This window comes from Amia ocellicauda, chromosome 18 (genome assembly GCF_036373705.1).
Source record: "Amia ocellicauda isolate fAmiCal2 chromosome 18, fAmiCal2.hap1, whole genome shotgun sequence".
NCBI classification, from domain to species: Eukaryota; Metazoa; Chordata; class Actinopteri; order Amiiformes; family Amiidae; genus Amia; species Amia ocellicauda.
Window position 1 is genome coordinate 20,126,173 of NC_089867.1, and position 18,348 is coordinate 20,144,520.

An 18,348-nucleotide genomic window follows, 5' to 3' on the forward strand; every position below is an offset into this window, starting at 1 on the left:
TATTTATTAAGTTAATTTATTCTGGAGCATATGTCATTATATATTTTTCAGACAATGGCTAATGAAGTCCATTTAAAGTACTCTAAACATTTCAATTTCCAAATTAAATGAAAGCTACTTTTGAGAAAAATCATCGCAAGAAGGAAATGCATGCGTTTATTTGATTTTATTTCAGGACAAATTCGCTCTTTATCTTTGTTCTCAAAAGTTAGATAACATACAACGAACCATTTCGCCAGATCAAATAATTTTGACCGCAGCGTTTCCTGGACGGTATTTAAACATATATTGATCTATCACGGGACTTTGTGTGCCTTTTAGTCTGCAGGACTCAGTCATACAGTCTAGGTCGCTGTGCATGAAGCAGAACCGATGGCGTCCTGAAACTAGATGGCACTTCAGGGGTTAACAAGAAAGAGCCTCGGGTATAGTTACCGATCACGTTTCTGCGATAGGATGCGAGTGACAGAGCAGATAAATGTATAAACGGCAGCCCAGGAAGCCTTAAGTCAAAGTAAAGTCAATGTATTGAGCAGGGGGCATAAAACCTAGCAAAGCCGCAGTGAAAATTAAAAACCGGACAATGACCATGAGGATGACCCACGGGATGAGGCACAAGAAACACGCGTGGTGTGAGAGCAGAAGAGGCACCTGCAAGAAATCCAAAAGGCTCAGTGCAGGGGAAGGGTCCGATGAGACGCCAGACATTAATGTTAAACACCAAGGTCGGCCACACACTTCCAGAGCATCGGGGTCCGAGGTGGAAGGAACAGCAGTGGGCACTTTCCGTCAGACCGGGAAGCGGACAAACACGGCCGAATTCATCACTAGATCCAGTCCTTTGCTGGTGACAACTGTGCAGAAATGTGCAGTGAGACGGAACAGCACCGTAGATCTGTCTCAACCCGTCCTTCTGCCTCCGATCAAGGGGTCCAGATTGACCCCCGGTGGGTTTCTGTGCGTAAAGACGCGCGTCTCCGCAGTGGAACAGGAGCAGCCCAAAGCCCTGCTGGAAGCCAAGCTGTCCAAAGCAAGTCTGGATAAAGAAAATGTACAATACCGGCTCCACGCATACCAACAAAGAGATGCACCTCCTTTAACGAGAGCGCTCTACGTTTATGACACCTTCACAGTCACTAAAGTGAAGGAGTGCTTCAATTACGAAAAGTCCCGCAGTGCCTGTGCGCCCAAACCGCCCGCTTTCCAGCAGCACTTGGTAGCATCTCTTTCCACCCCTCTCCCTCGGTCGGCAGAGAAAGGGCAGCGAGACGAGGTCCACTCCAGTGCCGCCGACAGCGGGGTAAGGACAGACGGGGTCAATGCCACTGCCAGCAGCGCGGAAACGCAGCCGAGCAAGACATTATTTTCCCAGGACTCCGCGATTGAAAGTGAATCTCAGGACGTACCTGAGGAGGAGAGCTCTGAGAGCGAACAAGAGACGCACTTCTCTCCGGAGGGGGATTATTACACGAAGCAGAGAATCGTGCACTGGGTGCTGAAAGTGAATGCCAGTTTGTTTGCTCCGGCAAGTGAGGGACAGAAGCAGAGCAGCCCCGGGACGGAGCAGGACACTGCCATAAAGATCGTCTATGAAGGGGACTGAACCAGGTTTCTCAGTCCGCGGGGAAACAATAATGCACAAATAGCAACATCAAAAGTTTCCAATAGAGCTCATGGTTTGCTATTCTGAGTGCTGTTCATTCGCTCTTATATTAGCATTGAATGCAGGTTTCAGTCTTTGAATTACTGTATATGGTGCAACTCGAAGCTAAAATGTTTATTAGTCTTTAAATAAAATATGGCTTGTGCATTGAAATAGTAACTGGAGAATAAAAACATGGTGCCATGCTGCATGACCATATTTGAAATGTTCTATAATCAGAACCAGGTTGATCTGGAGTGTAGGATAGTTTCCAGAAGTTTAAAGACAAGTTTAAGGAGAACAGCATAATACATAAAGAGCACACATATAATGAAACACCCTATAGCCTACATGTGTAAATACTGCTTAAACACTATAATTCACTGAACATGCACAAGGTGTTCTTGGCAAAACTTCACTAGCAAATGTTTGGTTATGTTCCTGCGATTACCCAATAAACTGATTAATGATCTGGGCTGCTTTTGATCTTCAGAGCACATCTAGTTTCGTACAGGATTTTGCGGTTGACTGTTGGTATGTGCTGGAGTGAAGGACGAGTTATCTTATTTCAGGAAGCATATCTCCTGGACTGTCATTTTTCAGGGCATTATGGTCAGGTGTTTCCAGTACCTTTCCCCTCAGACCCACACTCTCTGTCTTGTTAAATTATCTAAATATGAGATTATAATGTCAACATTCATTTCAATCATGAATCCCAGCTACCCCTTATTTGTTCACTGAAAATCCTTTTTTGTTTTATCATTTAAACCTACTTGTTACAATATTTAATTTCTATAGCATTTTGTGGTGACATCGTTTACTACGTCTTTTCAATTTTATTTTCTTCCTCAAAATCAAATGAAGCAGGCATTCGTATACTGACCTACTGAACATGCATATTTCAATGACATGATTCCCATTGAATAAACATTTGATAAGTGGACAAACTCTTATCCTTTCAGCATTTAGCATGGTCTTTATCAATCAAGCTTATGTGAGGGATAGTGTAATTATGTTGGTTGGTGTCATGCACAAGTCATGTCTAATGAGAATAATTATATGAGAATAAAGTTTTGTATATATACAATGTCTATTTGGAAACAAAATACCAGTTTTGTTCTGTTCTGTACCAGCATTTCAAAAGGAGTTACAAATAAGTGGAATTTCCAGATACTTTTTTATAATAAAAGCTGTTTAAAGTACTATGCAATGCTACAAATGAATTTCCATTGTCTTATACATAGTTATCAAGTAGTTACAACTGGTTACTGTTTCAGGTACTTAAGATGTCAACTCTTTGTTCTTGCATTGCTACAGTAAATAGCCTATATATAGAACTAAGGAACTTAAGACCTATTAATCTCCCTTTGCACACATGAATGCTTAGTCAATAAGAAACAGCCTTAATTTTCTCCAACATATACATAAGATCTTTATTTTGAGGTGCTTAAGAAATAATCACATTCAATCAAGCCTTCTATTGTGCATGTTTGCCATGTAAGGAGGTCATCTATTTATTATATTGTTTTGACATCTATCTGCCTGACATAGTTACTTCAGCTTGGCTTATCATTTATTTATAAGCATGTACCAGGAGACTGAAGCAGATCTGTCCCAGTCAATTACAATTGTATTTTTTTACTACCTGAACTGAATTACAAATCTAAAACATACAAGATGTAAAATAGCAGATTTGATTTAATCTTAAAACATCAGATGCTCACGTTTGGTTATGGTGAAAATGTGAGTTAAAAGGTTAATGTAAAATCATTCCAATTAATGTCTGGTTTAAGTGACATTATTTGAATTAAAACACAGAACTGCCTAAATATATAACTGATTTATTCCTTAAATCAATGAAAAAAACATTTTAAACAAATGGAATATGAATTGGCTAAGACACATCCATTTTACAATATTAAATACCTCTTGGGTAAGTAAAAGAATACCATTAAAAATACAAAGGTTGTGCAGATTTAAAAATTAATATAATTAATGTGAAATCTAATACATGAATTATACAGCTTTGGAGCAAAGCATTGGATAATCACGATTATACTTCCAGGTTCCATAAAAACAGCAGTGCAGTGAAGAGCCACGCTGAGGTCATAATTGTATTGTAATGTGTAGCTAGATTCTGCCAAGCGAACAGCTTTACAGAATGGAAAGTTTATTAAGTAATCTCATATTTTTAATCTGATATTACCAAGAGGTAGAAATGAAATGGACGCCTTTGTCACAATGGAATTTGATTAAATAGCAGGTAAAGCATACTTGTGAGTAATGAAGCAGCTGACATTGGACCCAATGCATGATCACATCAGTACCAAGTTAATTCTGTTCTGCGCTTTGCAATTTATACCAAAATTCAGCACCTGGTCAAAAACTGGAGACGAAAAAATAATATTGGTATACATTCATAAAGCACTGGCAGAAAGAGTAAACCGAGAGCATGGAGTATTTACACAATGCTTGATTCTAACTTAAGAGACATTGTAAAATGCTCCTTAGTTTCTCAGCTGTTTGTTTATTCAAATTAAAATGCAACATTTTATATTTTATTTGGGATGGCTGTTTCTTTGAGGATCCAATGATTTGCAATTATAACCGTTGAGAAGGAAACTCTCTGCAGTGGTATTGCAGTAGCGTCACGATCAATCATATGACGTGTCCGTTATCTGCTACGGTCAACACTCCTGCATTCCACAGAGAAACCTCTATTCACTGAGCAGCTGAAGATAACGGGTTTTTTTTTTTTTTACCGAGGAATGTATTCTGGGAATGGTCCAGATCAAAACACACAAAATATACATCAGCATTGAAACAGAGATTGTATACCCAAGAACAGTTGGCAAGGAAGTGCGGAACACATACACTTTAAAACATTTACATTGTTTTGAGAAATGGCTTTTCAGAGATTAAGGATTTAAACATCTGTGAGGATGTTAATAAAGCAATTTATGTCTGCAGCTTTTGGATCTGAAATCAAATCAATAATTTGAAGATATTATAATTTTAAAATAAACAGTTTTACATTTTCTATTTGCATTTGTGTACATAGTAGCCAGTGACATATCCAATGAGGTAAATGACGATGAGGACGACAAGGCAGCCGGACACTTTTAAGGCGATCCCCAGGTTCCCTGTACACAATCTGTTGTAGATCCTGGCCAAAGCAAAACAGTTTTCAGTCATGTTAAGTATCAGTACTGCCCTCATTCAGAAAATACCCCCCAATTACCAGCCCTGAGAGTAACCTGTTGATTACAGATGACATGGAATCTTTCATAACACCTACCAATATCAAATCCCACACAAATCACTTAATTGCCTCTTGCTTAGACCCAAAGGAACGTCACCATCCATAACAGGGCTTAGACTGACCTGTAACGAATTATAGGTTTTCAGACTATCTCACCCCATTATTCTAGACATCCCAGAGGCAGACATGTTCATGTTGATTTCATCCGGACATCTCTCGTTCCAGCGGCTGTACTGCACACCAGTCTCCTGGGGCTCCATTCCTGTGGTGTCCAGTGTCACACAGCTGCACGGAGGACACGCACAAAACATCACGCCCAGTGTCCTGTTAATCTTACATTTCCCATATCAATAACGTTTGAAAGTTGGATAGAAGAACTGCCCTTCAAAGGGATGATGCTGAAGATTATTATTATGTGTGTAAAGGCATTTTATTAAATGTAATGCATTGGCATTTCTCCATCATAAAGAGAGGAGGCAGACAGACTGACAGACAGATATGATACAGCCTGACAGTAAGTCTGACAGCAAATAGGCACACAGACATACCTTTATATTTGACTGCTTAAATTATTGGTGACTTTGGCAGATATTTGAGAAATGACACATGCAGTCACTGTAGGTAATGCTCTTCTAAGTACAACATCCTGTGCGGAGACCATTCAAACTCTCAGTCAAACTTCATTTAACATAGGACACTGTATAAGACACTATTTGCCCGTGACGTTTCCAAGAGCAACCCAAGATAGGGAGTCTGTTAGTCGTATGTAAGCTGGACTTCAGCGGGTTTCTGTTAGAACACAAACATGAAAGATGTAGTCAGGATCTTATTAAACAATCCCCTCCTGTCTGTAGATGTCAATTATTCATTCCACATAGTCCCTGTTGGTTTCTGATATTTAATCTTTTACTCATTATATTTGGCTTCTATTGTTACGTTTTTGTTTTAATTATGAGTCTGCCAAGAATTTCAGCCCCTGTCGAGTTATTTGATCAATAATATCAACTACACAAAGAAAATTAAAAATACATTAGGTTGGTAATTATTTTACCTATGTGGTTTAAATCATACAAGCCTTCATGGTCCTCCTTTATTAAGTAAATCGGTTTATCTTACTTGTATTATTTATATAGGGATATGAAATCCACAGTACAAATAATTCATCATAGAGGTTTTTAAATAAAACGAATAAAATAACTAACATGTTTATTGTTGTACAGTGTAGTGTAGGCTACTCAATAATGTATTGTGCAAAAAGTACTGACAAATTCAAAGTATCTTCATATACTTTCAATTATCATTAATAATATTATTAGCTGAAAACTTTATTGAAACAGGAATTTCAGAAACGCTTACTCCTTCACTCATATAACATCAAAGGACTAATGAAAATAACAGAACCCTTTGCAGAACTGACAGAAGTAGCACAGAAGAACAAAATCAATGCAGGACAGCAACTTCTCAATCCACACAGCCAACACACAGCCTTAGACATGCTTCATGCTTAAAAGCTTCAACAGAAAAACAGACACAGCTCAGAAAAGTTACCAGTAATGGACTCAGTATGTTACTGCTATCATTGTGTTTATGATCAGGTTCACACATGTTACCAGAATTTGAACAAGAAGTCCAATGCAGCAGCTGCAGAAAACGACTTCACAGCAGTCTCTTTATGTTGACCTTTGCCACTTCATGGATAATTAGAAGCGGACTTTACACAAGGAGCCATTGTTGGAGGTGTGATTTTACTTTACGAGAGGCAGAAAGTGACCTGTCTTATACAATTACTTGCACTGCACACAGGAGAGACACTGCATGTGAAACTAAATCATCAAACATTAATACCATCATGTGCATCCCTATCACAATCATATCATTGCTCCTGTTCTGAAATATCTTGGTTTGCTAAGACAGTTTTAAGAAAACAAACCATGTATGATATATGTTACTTGTTCATCTGAGAAACGATTGTCCGTTTGAACACGTTTACTGGAGAGTGTTTACAGGGATTTTAAATTAATAAAAGAGCACAACTGTCGACACACTATTGCAACATTTCAAATAGCACAGCGTATATAACAACAATGACTTGGAAATAAACTGAAAATACTTACAAAATGATACTCTGTGAAGTTAATCGAGTGCAAACGATCAATATCAGCCGTCTGAAATACAAAACCTAATGAACTGATTAGATCTTCCCATCAAGTCGAAAACCAACCGAGAACTTGAGATAGTCGAGTCTCCAGGTGTGTACAATACTAGCGACTGCACTGAACTCCCCATAGAGGCTGCTGCCCCCTACCGGTGCTTTAAATCAAACCATCACATTCTCCAGACTAGAAGAGCTACTATACTACCATTTTTAATTCAATTGAGAAATCCAAATAAAGAAAATCGGTATCAAATACATAAGTGGAAAGACTGTTTATGGAAAGTGATTAGTCTGTGTAATGGGAGGATGATTGTGCTGGGCTGTGGAAGGTGTGTGTGGGCAGCTCCTGGTTTCTGCGTGTGGACTTGGCACAGAGAAATGGTGATGCAAGATGTATTTTGTGAGATTGATTTTGTCTTTGCATGGTTTATTTCATGTAGAGTGTTTTGTATTGATTTAATCGCCCTTTATATTTTAGTGTATTTTAGTTTGGGGCTCTTAGGGCTGTCCCTCATACACTCCCAGCAGGTGTCTGAGTGAGTGAGTGTGTGTGTGTGTGTGCACATGTGGTTTTAAATAAATACCTTGTCTTTATATCAATAATAATTATAATATTCTGAGCAGATGCCTTCATTTAGGGCAAATTACAGTTGACATAAGAAACAACTCAAAATGTTGCAAAGTGCAGTGATACAATTGGTATAAAATACTATAAGGGGGCAAGACGAGACCTGAGAGGGCAGAGAATCAAGGGAGGAGATGAGGGGGGAGAAAACGTTTGTGCACAGTTCCACTATAACCAGGAGATGGCAGTCCAATCTCATACTACTTAAAGAAAAGGTGTGACCCAAACCAAAACAGTACACGCTTATCTTGTCATGAACTGTATCACTGTCTTATGGCAAATTATATGTTGTAGCCTTAAGAAAGAGACTCCAAACCATAAGCAACCAACCTTTGCCCACATTAGAAACGTGTACCATAGTGTTTTTTTATTTATTTACACACAGGTTTATAATTTGTGATTCACAGATAAGTCAGATTTTTTATTTGGTTTATGCACTAGAAAAATAAATGTATGAAGAGAGGTAAAGGGGGAACAACCAGATGTTTTGTGTGACTTATTCCCTGCTTCACCACCAGAGGTCACCTGAGACCCAGATCAGTTTCTAGTTAATCATTCAATCATCATCCTTGATTCATTTCCACCTGTCTCCAGTTCCTTTTCTCATGATCCCTTGTATATATACTCCTTTGTTGCATTCACTCAATGTGAAGTATTGTTTGCTTTATTGAGAAGTGTTCCAGTGTTCCAGTGTTCCAGTGTTCCAGTGTTCCAGTGTTCCAGTGTTCCAGTGTTCCAGTGTTCCAGTGTTCCAGTGTTCCAGTGTTCCAGTGTTCCAGTGTTCCAGTGTTCCAGTGTTCCAGTGTTCCAGTGTTCCAGTGTTCCAGTGTTCCAGTGTTCCAGTGTTCCAGTGTTCCAGTGTTCCAGTGTTCCAGTGTTCCAGTGTTCCAGGTGAGGGCCGGTAGTAGGTCAATCACAGGACAAATGACCATTCAGAACATCCAGGAGACAGTGGTCATAGAGACAAAGATCAGTCCCAGGAAGACAAAAAGTAGTGCTTTGAAATTAAACCAAGGGAATACAAGACAGTGTATAAGGAAGTGACTGGGGGTTTAAATAGTCAAACGGGTAACTGTGGCTGAGGAGTGAGAAATGAGAGCAGAGAGTCAAGAGCAAGTGCATGGAGTGTAAAGGAATGTAGAGTGACTGATTTAAAACTTGGGTGATGACCTCTGGTGGCAGACGGTGTCACACCCGGGTTCCAGTGTTCCCTCTTGTTAGGGTTTGCCTGATTTCCAGTAACAACCTGTTTAGTCTTTGACCACAAGTGGACCTAGACTCCTGTCCTCCCTGGTACAAATCCTGAAAATATTTTTGTTGACGTTATCTACAATAAAGATTGATTTCTTTATCATATTGGAAAATGTATAACTAATGACCACTTCCTAGTTGGCACTGTTGTGTGGCTGCAAACCTGGAGCACTGGCACCCCTAGTTAGTAGCTGATAGTCAAATATTAGCTGGCATGTATAACTGTATAGAGTCAAACATTTATGAAAAACTATTGAATTATAAGAATTTAGTATGACTGTTGCATGAATTTATAAATGTGTGTAGCAGTTGCTTTCACATTTATACTGATAATCAATATAGGGATGTGTTTCTGTTCAGGACAAGCATTTGAAAACCACACTTCATGGTTTACATGCGCACATTTTACTTATTCTGTAGCTGCCTGCTCCTGGTTCCCTGCTGAAGTGGTGAAAGAGATTATCTCCAAGGCCATGCTCCTCCTGTAAGAGAGATCTCTATTTTAGTAGGGGTTTAGATTTGTTTGTGAATTATTGTTTGAAATGTTACTAGGTGTTTGAGTAGGCTCTGTGTATGTTATGTCTTTTTCATACTGCTCGGGCAGTAATATCTGCCTTTCTTCCCCTTCCTTCCTCTATCTCCCTGTCCAAGTTGTTTGGGTTTTGTTTTTTGTTTTTTGTACACGGGGTACTCTGCTGATTTAGGCTTTGTGTCCTTCAGGACTTTCCAGTCTGCCATGTTTTAAATTTATTTACTGATGTTTTCATTTCTTGAGACAACTTGCTTTGATCGACCGAACAAACCCAATTGATTTCTTCTTAGTATTTTGGAAACCGAATTAGGATTTGACGGTTGCATTAGCATAGAAACGTAGCACTCCGCTCTCAAGTTCTTATTCTGCAACTATGATGTTATTGAATGCTCTAATAAATTACGTGTTTGGAGGGACTGCCCTATGGCCTCTGTTGGGAGGGTCTGTTGGAGGGCTTCCTCAATAACACTTCACTGGGTGTGTGAGGCCTCTTGATTATGGCTAATATGATGTGAATATTTGTATGGGACCTCCTCTCTTTATCTCTGCTGATGCTTCATTGTGTTTCCATTCCACTGATTTAACATTTTTCTCCCAAACCTTTCCAATGCTTTAGATTTAAACCCACAGGAGCAGTACACACTGGCTGTGTATTGCTTTCGAACTCCTAGCTACATGTCATCATAAAGGCTCTCTATAAATGACAACCGCTGCCTGTTGCACTGAACTGTGTTTCGTGGCTTGTTCATGTTCCTCTCTCCCATCATCTCTGTCTCTGTCTTCCATCATCACTGCGCTTTATCCACAGGATGCCAAGGATGCTAAACCGATGTCTACTACACATATGGTGCTTCTGGACTTCATTGCCCGCATACAGGTTCGACCCACTGATGTGCCCTACAAAATGCAGACCGTGTGTCTTCCGGTGCATGACACCCTGCTCAGGGGAGACCCGGGTGCATCCTACATGGTCTGGTGATGGCACCTTAATGGCATGGGCCATTAGCAATGAACATTGCATTGCATCTGTTGCCCTGGCACATGGACTGCATTTTGATGCATTACAGACTCTTCCTGATTCCTTGCTCATAACTTCGGTGGAAATATAGCATGGCCAATCCTAGGTGCAGCTGGGATCTGCACAGGTCAAATCCCTCCAATTAGTTGGGGCACTCTCTTCTAGAGTTTCTGCTTTCTGTCAATGTTATTTCCAATGTATTTTCTGTGCACCAAGTATCTGGACAGTTCTACCAGACTGTCAGAAATACAGATATGACCACACCCTATTATAACCCTTAAACACAAACTTTCCATTATTATGTGCTGGCCTTTAATCACCACCAATCAAGCACCTGCTTACATTTTGTCAACCATATCAGGTAACTGTGTACACATAGTCTTACTGATATACACCCTATGGCTACAGGGATAGAGATGGATGATACAAGGAAGTGGGGGGAGTTCTCGGTTTTTGCTCATTTCTTTTGCTGTACTGACAGGAGGGACTGATGAACTGCATTTCTTTCACTGTGTGTCTGTGGAAACTAGGTCACTGTCTGGCAGCCTTGCTGTGCTACGGTACTGTGCCATGGTGCAACCCTGATACCCAGAGGAACAGAGTCTGATAAGAACTAGTTTTCTCCAGCAATTTGGGCTTGATACATCATACAAACCCCCCTTATATTAAACATTACATATGCTTTAAGTTTTCCTAATGAATTGTCCGGCAGAAACTGTAGTTTGTAACTTATCTAAGACTGTTCTTGAGATTGCCTCTTGAACCTCTTCCTTGCAGCTGCTTGTTATAAAAAGCCTTTGATTTTAAACCTCTCTCTCTTTGGATTTCTATGACTCTTCAATGTTCAAAAAGACTAGGAGTCTACTTTCTAATTATTCTTTCTCTTTCTTGACCTAACCCATATATTGTGCCTACTAGTAAGAATCAAACAGAACAACAGGGGTTTAAATTCTTGACTCTGCATAAATGGTACTGTTGTGAAACCTGAATGTTTGTAGCTTCTGGTAGTTGCTTTGATTACCACTGGGTAGCAGTATATTATTTTAATCGTATAAAACCCCACTCCAGTTGTGAATCTCATCCTTGCACCAACACAAATAATTGACAACCACTAATAATGCTCTCCCCTTCATACTGAGCTGTTGACCATTACAGTCTTTAATTTCACCATCATTATGAAGGAAAGTAACCCAGAATAATCAGAGGGACCTGCACTGTTCCTCCACCCACACACTCCCGCTCAGAGGAGTGAACTCTGTTTTCCATGATAGGACTGTTTACCTCTCTGTAAGGACTACTGAGGACAGCGGGGCTTCTACACAGAGGCCATATGCCAGAGGTCATAGTCCTAAAATCCTGACTCACCTGTGCATTTACACCAGTGCTTCTATCCACTGAAGAACAGCAAAAAGAAGAGTGAAGGTATAATAAAGAATTCTCCCTTTTGGAAATGTTGCCATTTCTCACCAACAATATCTTCTGTTGAGTTCCTATCCCTTATCTTCTCTTCATCAGGAAAATTACAACTGGAAAAATAAAATGCAGTAGCTAACATTTTTATATTTATGACACATGGTTAACGAGCAACGGCCAAGTGTGGCAATGCTCTCCAATAATACATGTGATAAACAAGGGTAAGTGCTTGATGATGTGAAATTATTCAGAGAACAATATTTCAGAGATGAATATAAAATGTAAGACAATTATGTTCATCATGTTATAATACAATTAAAATATATAGAGAAATTAAACAAAAGCTTTAAACACCGAGGTAACGACATACACATAGGCCTGAATCATGATGACTCAAACTATAAAATAACACAAAAATACCTCACTATATACTCTCTATATTGTGCAGTCTATGTCATGTGTTGAGTATGTATGTGCCTTATGGACAGTCTTCACACTCTGTATCTAATGTTTTCAAGTGATGTTGAAGTTATAATGTTTTACTGTTATAATTAAAACTTAAAACAACTTTTATTTCAGAAATAAATCTGCTACAAGAATGCGACCTTTGTGAAACCCTCAGGGTCGCCAGCTGAATTACATAATAAACTGCGTCATCATGCCGCGACAGACATTTAGTCAAGGTGGATTCTAAACATACTGATATACACTCACCTAAAGGATTATTAGGAACACCTGTTCAATTTCTCATTAATGCAATTATCTAACCAACCAATCACATGGCAGTTGCTTCAATGCATTTAGGGGTGTGGTCCTGGTCAAGACAATCTCCTGAACTCCAAACTGAATGTCTGAATGGGAAAGAAAGGTGATTTAAGCAATTTTGAGCGTGGCATGGTTGTTGGTGCCAGACGGGCCGGTCTGAGTATTTCACAATCTGCTCAGTTACTGGGATTTTCACGCACAACCATTTCTAGGGTTTACAAAGAATGGTGTGAAAAGGGAAAAACATCCAGTATGCGGCAGTCCTGTGGGCGAAAATGCCTTGTTGATGCTAGAGGTCAGAGGAGAATGGGCCGACTGATTCAAGCTGATAGAAGAGCAACTTTGACTGAAATAAGCACTCGTTACAACCGAGGTATGCAGCAAAGCATTTGTGAAGCCACAACACGTACAACCTTGAGGCGGATGGGCTACAACAGCAGAAGACCCCACCGGGTACCACTCATCTCCACTACAAATAGGAAAAAGAGGCTACAATTTGCACAAGCTCACCAAAATTGGACAGTTGAAGACTGGAAAAATGTTGCCTGGTCTGATGAGTCTCGATTTCTGTTGAGACATTCAGATAGTAGAGTCAGAATTTGGCATAAACAGAATGAGAACATGGATCCATCATGCCTTGTTACCACTGTGCAGGCTGGTGGTGGTGGTGTAATGGTGTGGGGGATGTTTTCTTGGCACACTTTAGGCCCCTTAGTGCCAATTGGGCATCGTTTAAATGCCACGGCCTACCTGAGCATTGTTTCTGACCATGTCCATCCCTTTATGACCACCATGTACCCATCCTCTGATGGCTACTTCCAGCAGGATAAAGCACCATGTCACAAAGGTCGAATCATTTCAAATTGGGTTCTTGAACATGACAATGAGTTCACTGTACTAAACTGGCCCCCACAGTCACCAGATCTCAACCCAATAGAGCATCTTTGGGATGTGGTGGAACGGGAGCTTCGTGCCCTGGATGTGCATCCCACAAATCTCCATCAACTGCAAGATGCTATCCTATCAATATGGGCCAACATTTCTAAAGAATGCTTTCAGCACCTTGTTGAATCAATGCCACGTAGAATTAAGGCAGTTCTGAAGGCGAAAGGGGGTCAAACACAGTATTAGTATGGTGTTCCTAATAATCCTTTAGGTGAGTGTAGTATAGATCTCTGATGTATTAGTATGCTAAAAATGGTCAAGCGTAAGGATCTGAGCGACTTTGACAAGGGCCAAATTGTGATGGCTAGACGACCGGGTCAGAGCATCTCCAAAACTGCAGCTCTTGTGGGGTGTTCCCGGTCTGCAGTGGTCAGTACCTATCAAAAGTGCTCCAAGGAAGGAAAAGCGGTGAACCGGCGACAAGGTCATGGGCGGCCAAGGCTCATTGAGGCACGTGGGGAGCGAAGGCTGGCCCGTGTGGTCCGATCCAACAGACGATCTACCGTAGCTCAAATTGCTGAAAAAGTGAATGCTGGTTCTGATAGAAAGGTGTCAGAACACACAGTGCATCGCAGTTTGTTGCGTATGGGGCTGCGTAGCCGCAGACCAGTCCGGGTGCCCATGCTGACCCCTGTCCACTGACGAAAGCGCCTGGGCATGTGAGCATCAGAACTGGACCATGGAGCAATGGAAGAAGGTGGCCTGGTCTGATGAATCACGAGTTCAAGGTGTTGACTTGGCCTCCAAATTCCCCAGATCTCAATCCAATCGAGCATCTGTGGGATGTGCTGGACAAACAATTCCGATCCATGGAGGTCCCACCTCGCAACTTACAGGATTTTAAGGATCTGCTGCCAACGTCTTGGTGCCAGATACCACAGCACACCTTCAGAGGTCTAGTGGAGTCCAAGCCTCGACGGGTCAGGGCTGTTTTGGGACCTACACAATATTAGGCAGGTGGTCATAATGTTATGGCTGATCGGTGTATATATACACATAGGCACAGTCACCTACAAAATCACTGGCACCATTGCTAAAGATGAGTATAAAGGCTGTATAAAATAAACACATGTAATATGTAGAAAGCGATTGTCTATAACTTTCATTAAAAGCATGCTTTGTTTATAATTAAATTCAGAAGCCATTTAGTTGCACCCACTCAGATGCATAGTGGTGACTGTCAGACCAGCTCACCTGCTCACTGATCGGGTGAGGAAGAACTCAAACGTAGTGGACCAATGGAGAACCATGACCTACGCCTCCCTCTAAGCTCCACTCTAACGCCAAAACAGCGCCAAAACTCGTAAACGAAAAAAAAAAATGAAAGCAAAGAAACTGACGTCGAAAGCGAGGCTCACAGTATCGCAATCAAAGATATTTCCTTTCAATTATAATTTTTTTGCTTTTGATATAATTATAATTTTTTTACAATTCTATACATGTCAACATCAATTTTTTCTCAACTTTTTTTGGTTACAATATTTTTTATTTTGAATTCGATACTTAATGGCACTAATTTGAGCCCATAGGTTCGGATTTCCCGTTTTATTTCTGATATATATTTTCATTATGATGTATTTTTTGTTGTTGTTAAGAAAGTCATTCATACTGGGTTTGAATTTTACCATTTGGAAACTTTTGATTTAATCTGGGCCCAGTTCTTCAACCAAATACTGTATCTGTATCTTCAACACAGAGAAGAAACACTGTTCACATCTTAATATACGTTATACTGGCCATACTTGTGACCTTATTATGCTCTTTTTTTGTTTGCTTTCTTTATGCAATTTAAGTATCAAATACATATATTCGTTCTTCTAAAGTAGACATTTTATTTACTCCTTTTGAAGCTAAACATTTTAATGATACCCAAATAATTTAATATTTTAACTATAATTGTTATTCTGAGTTTTTGTTACTTCTGTTCACAGCTCTGATACGTTGCAGTCTCATGTGAAGCAGTTGTTTTTTTCCATCAAAAAATTAGTGTTTGCGATGCAGTACTTGACAACAAACCACCAGGTAAAGCTTTTCTTGCATTCTTTGAAAAAATAATATGCAGGATCATTATTTTGAAGTGTAATAACTTAATCCTAGTACAAATATATATGCAGAAGAACCTTAATATCACTGTGAAAGGCAATTCATAACTTACTGTGTTCATTATTACATGTAATTTTGATTGCAGATCTATCCTTCAAACTAGTCTAAGCCTTGATCAATCAATTCTTAGATGAAGTTTAGACCGAATTAGACTTCATGACAGCACTTTACGCACTGTTCACGTATTGTCTTCACTTCTGCAGGGTGTACATTTACAGTGCTGTGCACACTAAGGTCAGCAGCTCATCATTTGTATAGTTTGGTGCCATTGTGGTTTCAAGACATTGTACTTCCAGACTATCACCTTCATTTAATAAACATTGTAAATGCAAATATTGCCTTTGAGTATGAAGATGAAGTTTAAGAAAAAATGGAAAGGCTACCAGTGACTTGATCATTGTACAGTACTGTGCAAAAGTCTTAGGCAGGTGTGAAAAAATGCTGAAAAAGTAAGAATGCTTTCAAAAATAGACATATTAATAGATTATTTATCAATTAACTAAATGCAAAGTGAGTGAACAGAAGAAAAATCTACATCAAATCCATATTTGGTGTGACCACCCTTTGCCTTCAAAACAGCATTAGTTCAGGGACAAGGAAGAATGCCAGGAGAAGGACCAAAAGAAAAAAAATGACAAGCGGCAGAAGAACAAAAAGGAGGACGAGGGGGTGGATGATTTGATGGTGGTGAGGGTCCTGCACCTCTCGGAGAGCCCCACCGTGGTGATGGTGAAGGTCACCGCAGCGGTCAAGGATGTGCGCCCATACATCGTCTGCTGCACTGTCAAGGGGATGAACTTAAAGGCAGGGAATTTGCTGAAAAGGTTTCTAACAGCACAGGTAATTAAGTACAGTTCTGGCACATCAGACATCCTACAACCAATTGGCCATGTAATGTTGACTAGATTCCTACAGCTCCCAACAAAAACAAATGTTTTTTTTGTGCTAACACTGTTCTAAAAGCTTCTTTTCCAAAGTAATACACACAACTTTATCTTAAAAGAAAGAAAGGCTTATTGGGAAAGTGAAGAAAAAATATGAATCACACTGCTGCAGGTTTTGGCGCTGCTCTTTGTCTCATTGTGAAATTGTTTCAGATCAAACTCCACGATGAAATCTGCGAGAAACGGACAGCTGCCACCATTGCCACCCACGATCTTAGTTTAATTAAGGGACCCCTGCTCTACGATGCCAGACCACCCAAAACGCTGCAGGTAATTTAGAACTAAATTCAAAATGTTGATTCTTTCACAACCAGAACACATAGATTTATAATCTCATGATAAACATCATGCGCAGTAAGTTTTGTATGCACTCCTTTCTTTCTGTGTCTGTGTCTGTGTCTGTGTCTCCTTTTGACAAAAGCAGTAGAGACGCTCTTTAAGCCTATTTGACAACAATAGGTCACTTCTTGAGTGATACATTTAATGAGTGCTATATCGGACCCATCAAAACATATCACTCTGAAAATCAGTCTAAATGATCATTAATCTGGGTTTCTGTTCAGTGATCAAGTTTGAACTTGAGATACAGCAAGAGATACAGATACATACAAGGGGCATGAGACTCTGAACCCTGACATTGGCAAGTTGGGTTTAGGCTTATGCATACCTACTATGCTTTGTGATTTTCTCTATACATGTAGGCCTATATGAAAATATTTTTTGTTTCATGAGGGAACAAATACATAGGCTATATACTTTCCTGATTTAACTGCTGTAAAAATAATTCAGTAGTAGTGAAGGGGACCCTTGTCAGTGCTGTTTGCAGAGATTGTGTATCAGGAAAGGGCAATTATGGGCCATTATTACAGTGCAACCGGAATAAATCTTATCTCATAGGAAAAGCCAACTTTATTTTCTCTTAATTGTTTCCTTAACAGTATTAGTAGTCGCATGCTTTGGAAGGTTTCACTCTTTAAAGGTTCCCTGAGTATGTGAGGAAATAAAACCCCCAAAAATGAGAGAGAATCTTTATTTTTCAGGGCGGTGTTTGGCAGATTGTGTCCCTGTAATCTGCACTGTGAGAAATGTGCGTTTCCACTGGGCCGTAAGGAGACGAAGGCATCGTATCTGGTGAGGCAGCTGCAGCTGGAGGCCGAGGAGCAGAGGAAACAGAAGAAATGCCAAAATGTGTCTGGGCTTCACAAGTGAGTAACCGACTTCGGTCTGTGTTCTGGATTTCTGCTGCCCAATGTAAACCCAATTAAGTACTGGAAGTTATTCGTGATTTGCGGAAAAGTTCCATCCTGTTTTTTTTTCTTTTTTGTTTAATTGATATTCATGTAAGATTACTCCTACTTCAGTTGTCATTGATATCAGTTATTTCTTGATTGTTTCTTCCCAGGTACCTACATCATGTCGATGGGAAAGAAAACTTCCCCTGTTTGGTCAATGCAGAGGATCACATCATCTCATCTAAAAAAATTTTTTTCCTAGATTTATTTGGTTGTAATTTTTTGTTTTTCATGTTGGAGAAATTAGGAAGGAAATGAGCTGTGAAGTTTGTGATAACATTGCAAAGATTGTAGACAGGACAAACCTGGGGGATTGCTGACATTGCAAGTGGCTTTTAAGAGTTTTTATGAGTTCAGCATGACCACAAGAGCAATATCTCAACAGGACATAGTTTCAGTAA

The 18,348-nt window shown here is 39.8% G+C and overlaps 2 protein-coding genes across 2 annotated transcripts; one reads left to right on the top strand and one right to left on the bottom strand.

Moving 5' to 3' along the window:
* Nucleotides 1-3,061: 3,061 nt before the first annotated feature.
* On the bottom strand, nucleotides 3,062-6,587 carry smim1 (small integral membrane protein 1). Its single transcript, XM_066690570.1, has 3 exons — nucleotides 6,515-6,587; nucleotides 5,061-5,189; nucleotides 3,062-4,808 (listed from the first exon to the last, which is right to left on the bottom strand). Exons 2-3 carry the CDS (start codon nucleotides 5,162-5,164, stop codon nucleotides 4,682-4,684), a joined length of 231 nt encoding a protein of 76 aa, XP_066546667.1. The 5' UTR covers nucleotides 5,165-5,189; nucleotides 6,515-6,587; the 3' UTR covers nucleotides 3,062-4,681.
* Nucleotides 6,588-10,296: 3,709 nt separating this feature from the next.
* LOC136714127 (leucine-rich repeat-containing protein 47-like) lies at nucleotides 10,297-16,937 on the top strand. Its single transcript, XM_066691439.1, has 3 exons — nucleotides 10,297-10,437; nucleotides 16,297-16,551; nucleotides 16,809-16,937. The coding sequence occupies exons 1-3, from the start codon at nucleotides 10,297-10,299 to the stop codon at nucleotides 16,932-16,934; spliced, it is 522 nt and encodes a 173-aa protein (XP_066547536.1). The 3' UTR covers nucleotides 16,935-16,937.
* Nucleotides 16,938-18,348: the final 1,411 nt, after the last annotated feature.